The sequence below is a fragment of the Oncorhynchus kisutch genome, unplaced genomic scaffold (assembly GCF_002021735.2).
Source record: "Oncorhynchus kisutch isolate 150728-3 unplaced genomic scaffold, Okis_V2 Okis05a-Okis16b_hom, whole genome shotgun sequence".
In the NCBI taxonomy this organism is placed as follows: Eukaryota; Metazoa; Chordata; class Actinopteri; order Salmoniformes; family Salmonidae; genus Oncorhynchus; species Oncorhynchus kisutch.
In genome coordinates, this window is record NW_022261982.1 from 4529206 (window position 1) to 4539205 (window position 10000).

General features: G+C 47.5%; 1 protein-coding gene across 1 annotated transcript in view; it reads right to left on the reverse strand.

Annotated features, from left to right (window-relative positions):
• Positions 1–10000, reverse strand: part of LOC116359818 (general transcription factor 3C polypeptide 3-like) — a 22568-nt gene that overhangs the window by 6957 nt on the left and 5611 nt on the right. Inside the window, 8 exon segments of the mRNA XM_031813603.1 lie at positions 191–273; positions 540–602; positions 604–683; positions 3004–3139; positions 3463–3564; positions 3713–3915; positions 5546–5717; positions 5838–5938. Coding sequence (XP_031669463.1) covers positions 191–273; positions 540–602; positions 604–683; positions 3004–3139; positions 3463–3564; positions 3713–3915; positions 5546–5717; positions 5838–5938 — 940 coding nt within the window.

Sequence of the window (10000 nt, forward strand, 5' to 3'; positions counted from 1 at the left end):
GTAGGCCTTGCGGTAGTTATGGTCAGTAGGACAGCCAGTAGGACAGCCAGTAGGACAGCCAGTCTGACCTGATGTAATCGTAGGCCTTGCGGTAGTTATGGTCAGTAGGACAGCCAGTAGGACAGCCAGTCTGACCTGATGTAATCGTAGGCCTTGCGGTAGTTATGGTCAGTAGGACAGCCAGTCTGACCTGATGTAATCGTAGGCCTTGCGGTAGTTATGGTCCAGGAAAGCAGCCGACAGACCAAAGAACTCCAGCTCTTTCCTCTTCACCTAAACAACACATTACTGTCCTGTAGATTTAACCAACAAAGTGCTAAACAACACATTACTGTCCTGTAGATTTAACCAACAAAGTGCTAACAACACATTACTGTCCTGTAGATTTAACCAACAAAGTGCTAACAACACATTTAGAAAGATATAACAATAAATGAGTCATTTTTCAAATACAAAACATTTCTTTATAATGAACAATGTCTTAAATTTTGATGACAGGAAGTGAAAGTGCCAGAAAACGGCAGCTGGTTCCTGTTTACCTTGACGTCATAGAAGGAGTAGAACTCCAGAGAAGAGTCTACCAGCAGCTCTGCCTCTTTAAAAACGTTTCATCTCACACAGGGTACACACACACCTCACCAACAGTAACCACCAGTCCTCACGAGACAACACACTGGTCTTACCTGGGGAGGGAGGGAGGGGGAGGGAGAGAGATGGAAGTGAGAGAGAGAGAGAGAGAGAGAGAGAGATGGAAGTGAGTGAGAGAGAGATGGAAGTGAGTAAAAGAGAGAGAGAGAGAGGAGAGAGAGAGAGAGATGGAAGTGAGTAAGAGAGAGAGAGAGATGGAAGTGAGTAAGAGAGAGAGAGAGATGGAAGTGAGTAAGAGAGAGAGAGAGATGGAAGTGAGTAAGAGAGAGAGAGAGATGGTAAGTGAAGTAAGTAGAGAGAGAGATGATGGAAGTGAGGTAAGGAGAGAGAGAGAGAGAGAGGAGAGAGATGGGTGGAGTGATTGAGAGAGAGATGGAAGTGAGTAAGAGAGAGAGAGAGATGGAGTTGAGTAAGAAGAGAGAGAGAGAGAGAGAGATGGAAGTGAGTAAGAGAGAGAGAGAGAGAGAGAGAGATGGAAGTGAGTGATTGGAGAGAGGAGATGGAAGTGAGTAAAAGAGAGAGAGAGAGATGATAGGAGAGAGAGGAGAGAGATGGAAGTGAGTAAGAGAGAGAGAGAGAGAATGGAAGTGAGTAAAGAGAGAAGAGAGAGAGATGGAAGTGAGATAAGAGCGAGAGAGAGAGATGGAAGTGAGAAGAGAGAGAGAGCAGATGGAAGTGAGTAAGGAGAGAGAGCGAGAGGAAAGTGAGTAAGTAGAGAGAGAGAAGAGAAATGGAAGTGAGTAAAGAGAGAGAGAGAGAGAATGGCAGTGAGTAAGAGAGAGAGAGAGAGATGGAAGTGAGTAAGAGAGAGAGAGAGAGATGGAAGTGAGTAAGAGAGAGAGAGAGAGATGGAAGTGAGTAAGAGAGAGAGAGATGGAAGTGAGTAAGAGAGAGAGAGATGGAAGTGAGTAAGAGAGAGAGAGATGGAAGTGAGTAAGAGAGAGAGAGATGGAAGTGAGTAAGAGAGAGAGGAGAGAGAGATGGAAGTGAGTAAGGAGAGAGAGATGGAAGTGAGTAAGAGAGAGAGAGATGGAAGTGAGTAAGAGAGAGAGAGATGGAGTGAGTAAGAGAGAGAGAGATGGAAGTGAGTAAGAGAGAGAGAGATGGAAGTGAGTTAAGAGAGAGAGAGATGGAAGTGAGTAAGAGAGAGAGAGATGGAAGTGAGTAAGAGAGAGAGAGAGAGAGAGATGGAAGTGAGTGATTGAGAGAGAGATGGAAGTGAGTAAGAGAGAGAGAGAGATGGAAGTGAGTAAGAGAGAGAGAGATGGAAGTGAGTAAGAGAGAGAGAGAGAGAGATGGAAGTGAGTGATTGAGAGAGAGATGGAAGTGAGTAAAAGAGAGAGAGAGAGAGGAGAGAGAGAGAGAGAGAGAGAGATGGAAGTGAGTAAGAGAGAGAGAGATGGAAGTGAGTAAGAGAGAGAGAGAGATGGAAGTGAGTAAGAGAGAGAGAGAGATGGAAGTGAGTAAGAGAGAGAGAGAGAGAGAGATGGAAGTGAGTAAGAGAGAGAGAGATGGAAGTGAGTAAGAGAGAGAGAGATGGAAGTGAGTAAGAGAGAGAGAGATGGAAGTGAGTAAGAGAGAGAGAGATGGAAGTGAGTAGAGAGAGAGAGATGGAAGTGAGTAAGAGAGAGAGAGATGGAAGTGAGTGATTGAGAGAGAGATGGAAGTGAGTGATTGAGAGAGAGATGGAAGTGAGTGATTGAGAGAGAGATGGAAGTGAGTAAGAGAGAGAGAGAGATGGAAGTGAGTAAGAGAGAGAGAGATGGAAGTGAGTAAGAGAGAGAGAGATGAAGTGAGTAAGAGAGAGAGAGAGAGAGAGATGGAAGTGAGTGATTGAGAGAGAGATGGAAGTGAGTAAAAGAGAGAGAGAGAGAGAGGAGAGAGAGAGAGAGAGATGGAAGTGAGTAAGAGAGAGAGAGATGGAAGTGAGTAAGAGAGAGAGAGAGAGATGGAAGTGAGTAAGAGAGAGAGAGAGAGAGAGATGGAAGTGAGTAAGAGAGAGAGAGAGAGAGAGATGGAAGTGAGTAAGAGAGAGAGAGAGATGGAAGTGAGTAAGAGAGAGAGAGATGGAAGTGAGTAAGAGAGAGAGAGAGAGAGAGATGGAAGTGAGTGATTGAGAGAGAGAGAGAGATGGAAGTGAGTGATTGAGAGAGAGAGAGATGGAAGTGAGTGATTGAGAGAGAGAGAGAGATGGAAGTGAGTGATTGAGAGAGAGAGAGATGGAAGTGAGTGATTGAGAGAGAGAGAGATGGAAGTGAGTGATTGAGAGAGACAGAACATTGTTTAATTGTTTCTCTTTTGGGTCTGTAACCTCTCAGTACATCTGTAACCCGTGACCAATCAGAGGAGTCTTACCACTGATGTCCTGGTAGGCTGCCTCCTGGTCGTGGATGTCTGACACCAGGTCCTTAGACACCTTGACCAGACGCAGGTGTCTGACCCCCGCCCACATTCTGGCTTTGACACACACCTGGGCCCGCGTCATAGCCACCTGAATGACACAACATCAGTAGGAACAACATCAGTGTGTGTGTGTGTGTGTGTGTGTGTGTGTGTGTGTGTGTGTGTGTTAGAAGCCTACCTTCAGCAGCATAGCCACCTGAATGACACAACATCAGTAGCAACAACATAGTGTGTGTGTGTGTGTGTGTGTTAGAAGCCTACCTTCAGCAGCATAGCCAGCTGAATGACACAACATCAGTAGCAACAACATCAGTGTGTGTGTGTGTGTGTGTGTGTGTGTGTGTGTGTGTGTGTGTGTGTGTGTGTGTGTGTGTGTGTGTGTGTGTGTGTGTGTGTGTGTTAGAAGCCTACCTTCAGCAGCATAGCCAGCATGGTCAGCATGGTATCCAGGTAGTCATCCAGTCGGCCTTGGGAACGCAGGAGAGTAGAGCGGTGTAGCAGCAGCTTCAACTCCTGGACCACACACACACACACACCACAACACAACACAACACACACACACACACACAAAGGGATAATCAGTACACACACACAAAGGGATAATCAGTACACACACCCCTCCACCCTCCTGTCCTCTCCACCCCCCCCCCCCTCCACCTGCCTGCTGTGCTGCGGAGGCGTCCTGTGCCAGTGTGTCTGGGTCGTACATGGGCTCCAGGGCCTTGAGGGCACAGAGAGGTCGCCCCAGCTGCTGCTGCAGAGTAGACAGACACAGCCTGGCCTCCAGGTGAAGAGGAGCCATCTGTACTACCCTGTTGTAACTCTTCACTGCTACCTCCATGTGGCCCAGCGCCTTCAGACACTCTGGAGACATGGAGACACACATTACATTTCAATTAACACTTTGGGAACTGTTGAGATGGAGGAGTTGTAACGCGGTACGATGACTCCGGTCTAACGCGGTACGATGACTCCGGTCTAACGCGGTACGATGATGTAGGTTAACGCGGTACGATGATTCCGGTCTAACGCGGTACGATGACTCCGGTCTAACGCGGTACGATGACTCCGGTCTAACGCGGTACGATGACTCCGGTCTAACGCGGTACGATGACGTAGGTCTAACGCTGTACAATGATGTAGGTCTAACGACGTACGATGATGTAGGTCTAACGCGGTACCATGATGCCGTTCTAACGCGGTACGATGATGCCGTTCTAACGCGGTACGATGATGCCGTTCTAACGCGGTACGATGATGCCGTTCTAACGCGGTACGATGATGCCGTTCTAACGCGGTACGATGATGCCGTTCTAACGCGGTACGATGATGTCGGTCTAACGCGGTACGATGATGTCGGTCTAACGCGGTACGATGATGTAGGTCTAACGCGGTACGATGATGCCGTTCTAACGCGGTACGATGATGCCGTTCTAACGCGGTACGATGATGCCGTTCTAACGCGGTACGATGATGTCGGTCTAACGCGGTACGATGATGCCGTTCTAACGCGGTACGATGATGTAGGTCTAACGCGGTACGATGATGTAGGTCTAACGCGGTACGATGATGTAGGTCTAAGGCGGTACGATGATGTAGGTCTAACGCGGTACGATGATGTAGGTCTAACGCGGTACGATGATGTAGGTCTAACACGGTACGATGATGCCGGTCTAACGCGGTACGATGATGTAGGTCTAACGCGGTACGATGATGTAGGTCTAACGCGGTACGATGATGTCGTTCTAACGCGGTACGATGATGTCGTTCTAACGCGGTACGATGACAGTCAGTTCTAACGCGGTACGATGATGTAGGTCTAACGCGGTACGATGATGTCGTTCTAACGCGGTACGATGATGTAGGTCTAACGCGGTACGATGATGTCGTTCTAACGCGGTACGATGATGTAGGTCTAACGCGGTACGATGATGTAGGTCTAACGCGGTACGATGATGTCGTTCTAACGCGGTACGATGATGTAGGTCTAACGCGGTACGATGATGTCGTTCTAACGCGGTACGATGATGTCGTTATAACACAGTATGATGATATCGTTCTAACGCGGTATGATGATGTCGTTATAACACAGTACGATGATGTCGTTCTAACGAGGTAGAAGACCTGTCAGGAGGCCCCTTTTATGCATTATTATCATCTCATAATGATCCGGACAAAATAACAGACAGTTTGAGACAGTTGACTGACTGTGTGTGTGTGTGGTGGTGTGTGTGTGTGTGGTGTGTGTGTGGTGTGTGTGGTGTGGTGTGGTGTGGTGTGTGTGTGTGTGTGTGGTGTGTGTGGTGTGTGTGGTGTGTGTGGTGTGTGGTGTGTGTGGTGTGGTGTGGGTGTGTGGTGTGTGTGGTGTGTGTGTGTGGTGTGTGTGTGTGTGTGTGTGTGGTGTGTGTGTGTGTGGTGTGTGTGGTGTGTGTGTGGTGTGTGTGTGTGTGTGTGTGTGTGTGTGTGTGTGGTGTGTGTGTGTGTGTGTGTCTACCAGCGTGTCGGAGCCAGACAACAGCCAGGTTGTATCTCTCAGAGCAGACCAGGGCAGAGAGGAGAGGCAGGGCTGAGTTGTACTCTCCCTGGTCCAGGAAGGCCTCAGCCACGTCCAGGTACAGATCCCCCAGCTCCTCTGGGCTCTGCTCCATCAGAGACGTCAACATGGACTGGGGGGGTAGAGAGGATGAAGGAATGTCCATTTATACATTCAGAAACACTGAGATTATAAGGTGTTGGTAGGAGTCTGTGTGTTCCCAAAACAGATAGATACGTTGTGTGGTACTCACATCCAGAGGTCTGTAAACATGCTGGTGGATCAGACAGACCATGAGTTTCACTCTGATGTCCACTGGTACATGGTCTGGAACTACCACCTCTCTAACCTCCCCTGGAGAGGGAGAGATATGGAGAGAGAGGGCAGGAGGGAGAGAAAGGGGGAGGGGGAAGAGAGATGGGGGAAGAGGAAGAGGAGGGAGAGAGAGGGGGGGGTGGAGATGGGGGAAGAGGAAGAGGAGGGAGAGAGAGGGTTAAGGAGGGAGAGAGAGAGAGAGGGGAGGAGGGAGAGAGAGAGAGAGGGGAGGAGGGAGAGAGAGAGAGAGGGGAGGAGGGAGAGAGAGAGAGAGGGGAGGAGGGAGAGAGAGAGAGAGGAGGAGGGAGAGAGAGAGAGAGGAGGAGGGAGAGAGAGAGAGAGGAGGAGGGAGAGAGAGAGAGAGGAGGAGGGAGAGAGAGAGAGAGGGGGAGGGAGAGAGAGAGAGGGGGAGGGAGAGAGAGAGAGAGAGGGGAGGAGGGGGAGAGAGAGAGAGGAGGGAAGAGAGAGAGAGGAGGGAAGAGAGAGAGGGGAGGAAGGAAGGAGAGAGAGGGGAGGAAGGAGAGAGAGAGATGGGTTAAAAGGAAGAGAGTCCTAGATCCAGACAGTAGGCCAGACTTCATAATGAAGTCCTAGACCCAGACAGTAGGCCAGACTTCATAATGAAGTCCTAGATCCAGACAGTAGGCCAGACTTCATAATGAATTCCTAGATCCAGACAGTAGGACAGTAGGCCAGACTTCATAATGAAGTCCTAGATCCAGACAGTAGGCCAGACTTGATAACAAAGTCCTAGATCCAGACAGTAGGCCAGACTTCATAATGAAGTCCTAGATCCAGACAGTAAGACAGTAGGCCAGACTTCATAACAAAGTCCTAGATCCAGACAGTAGGACAGTAGGCCAGACTTCATAATGAAGTCCTAGATCCAGACAGTAAGACAGTAGGACAGACTTCATAATGAAGTCCTAGATCCAGACAGTAGGACAGACTTCATAATGAAGTCCTAGATCCAGACAGTAGGACAGTAGGCCAGACTTCATAATGAAGTCCTAGATCCAGACAGTAGGACAGTAGGCCAGACTTCATAATGAAGTCCTAGATCCAGACAGTAGGACAGACTTCATAATGAAGTCCTAGATCCAGACAGTAAGACAGTAGGCCAGACTTCATAACAAAGTCCTAGATCCAGACAGTAGGACAGACTTCATAATGAAGTCCTAGATCCAGACAGTAGGCCAGACTTCATAATGAAGTCCTAGACCCAGACAGTAGGCCAGACTTCATAATGAAGTCCTAGATCCAGACAGTAGGACAGTAGGCCAGACTTCATAATGAATTCCTAGATCCAGACAGTAGGACAGTAGGCCAGACTTCATAATGAAGTCCTAGATCCAGACAGTAGGCCAGACTTCATAATGAAGTCCTAGACCCAGACAGTAGGCCAGACTTCATAATGAAGTCCTAGATCCAGACAGTAGGCCAGACTTCATAATGAATTCCTAGATCCAGACAGTAGGACAGTAGGCCAGACTTCATAATGAAGTCCTAGATCCAGACAGTAGGCCAGACTTGATAACAAAGTCCTAGATCCAGACAGTAGGCCAGACTTCATAATGAAGTCCTAGATCCAGACAGTAAGACAGTAGGCCAGACTTCATAACAAAGTCCTAGATCCAGACAGTAGGACAGACTTCATAATGAAGTCCTAGATCCAGACAGTAGGACAGACTTCATAATGAAGTCCTAGATCCAGACAGTAGGCCATACTTCATAATGAAGTCCTAGATCCAGACAGTAGGACAGTAGGCCAGACTTCATAATGAAGTCCTAGATCCAGACAGTAGGACAGTAGGCCAGACTTCATAATGAAGTCCTAGATCCAGACAGTAGGACAGTAGGCCAGACTTCATAATGAAGTCCTAGATCCAGACAGTAGGACAGTAGGCCAGACTTCATAATGAAGTCCTAGATCCAGACAGTAGGACAGACTTCATAACAAAGTCCTAGATCCAGACAGTAGGCCAGACTTGATAACAAAGTCCTAGATCCAGACAGTAGGACAGACTTCATAATGAAGTCCTAGATCCAGACAGTAGGCCAGACTTCATAATGAAGTCCTAGATCCAGACAGTAGGACAGTGGGCCAGACTTCATAACAAAGTCCTAGATCCAGACAGTAGGACAGACTTCATAATGAAGTCCTAGATCCAGACAGTAGGACAGACTTCATAATGAAGTCCTAGATCCAGACAGTAGGCCAGACTTCATAATGAAGTCCTAGATCCAGACAGTAGGCCAGACTTCATAATGAAGTCCTAGATCCAGACAGTAGGCCAGACTTCATAATGAATTCCTAGATCCAGACAGTAGGACAGTAGGCCAGACTTCATAATGAAGTCCTAGATCCAGACAGTAGGCCAGACTTGATAACAAAGTCCTAGATCCAGACAGTAGGCCAGACTTCATAATGAAGTCCTAGATCCAGACAGTAAGACAGTAGGCCAGACTTCATAACAACGTCCTAGATCCAGACAGTAGGACAGACTTCATAATGAAGTCCTAGATCCAGACAGTAGGACAGACTTCATAATGAAGTCCTAGATCCAGACAGTAGGCCAGACTTCATAATGAAGTCCTAGATCCAGACAGTAGGCCAGACTTCATAATGAAGTCCTAGACCCAGACAGTAGGCCAGACTTCATAATGAAGTCCTAGATCCAGACAGTAGGCCAGACTTCATAATGAATTCCTAGATCCAGACAGTAGGACAGTAGGCCAGACTTCATAACAAAGTCCTAGATCCAGACAGTAGGACAGACTTCATAATGAAGTCCTAGATCCAGACAGTAGGCCAGACTTCATAATGAAGTCCTAGACCCAGACAGTAGGCCAGACTTCATAATGAAGTCCTAGATCCAGACAGTAGGACAGTAGGCCAGACTTCATAATGAATTCCTAGATCCAGACAGTAGGACAGTAGGCCAGACTTCATAATGAAGTCCTAGATCCAGACAGTAGGCCAGACTTCATAATGAAGTCCTAGACCCAGACAGTAGGCCAGACTTCATAATGAAGTCCTAGATCCAGACAGTAGGCCAGACTTCATAATGAATTCCTAGATCCAGACAGTAGGACAGTAGGCCAGACTTCATAATGAAGTCCTAGATCCAGACAGTAGGCCAGACTTGATAACAAAGTCCTAGATCCAGACAGTAGGCCAGACTTCATAATGAAGTCCTAGATCCAGACAGTAAGACAGTGGGCCAGACTTCATAACAAAGTCCTAGATCCAGACAGTAGGCCAGACTTCATAATGAAGTCCTAGATCCAGACAGTAGGACAGTAGGCCAGACTTCATAATGAAGTCCTAGATCCAGACAGTAGGACAGTAGGCCAGACTTCATAATGAAGTCCTAGATCCAGACAGTAGGACAGTAGGCCAGACTTCATAATGAAGTCCTAGATCCAGACAGTAGGACAGTAGGCCAGACTTCATAACAAAGTCCTAGATCCAGACAGTAGGCCAGACTTCATAATGAAGTCCTAGATCCAGACAGTAGGACAGACTTCATAATGAAGTCCTAGATCCAGACAGTAGGCCAGACTTCATAATGAAGTCCTAGATCCAGACAGTAGGACAGTGGGCCAGACTTCATAACAAAGTCCTAGATCCAGACAGTAGGACAGACTTCATAATGAAGTCCTAGATCCAGACAGTAGGACAGACTTCATAATGAAGTCCTAGATCCAGACAGTAGGCCAGACTTCATAATGAAGTCCTAGATCCAGACAGTAGGACAGTAGGCCAGACTTCATAATGAAGTCCTAGATCCAGACAGTAGGACAGTAGGCCAGACTTCATAACAAAGTCCTAGATCCAGACAGTAGGACAGACTTCATAATGAAGTCCTAGATCCAGACAGTTGGCCAGACTTCATAATTAAGTCCTAGATCCAGACAGTAGGACAGTAGGACAGACTTCATAATTAAGTCCTAGATCCAGACATTAGGACAGTAGGACAGACTTCATAATTAAGTCCTAGATCCAGACAGTAGGACAGTAGGCCAGACTTTATAATGAAGTCCTATATCCAGACAGTAGGACAGTAGGCCAGACTTCATAATGAAGTCCTAGATCCA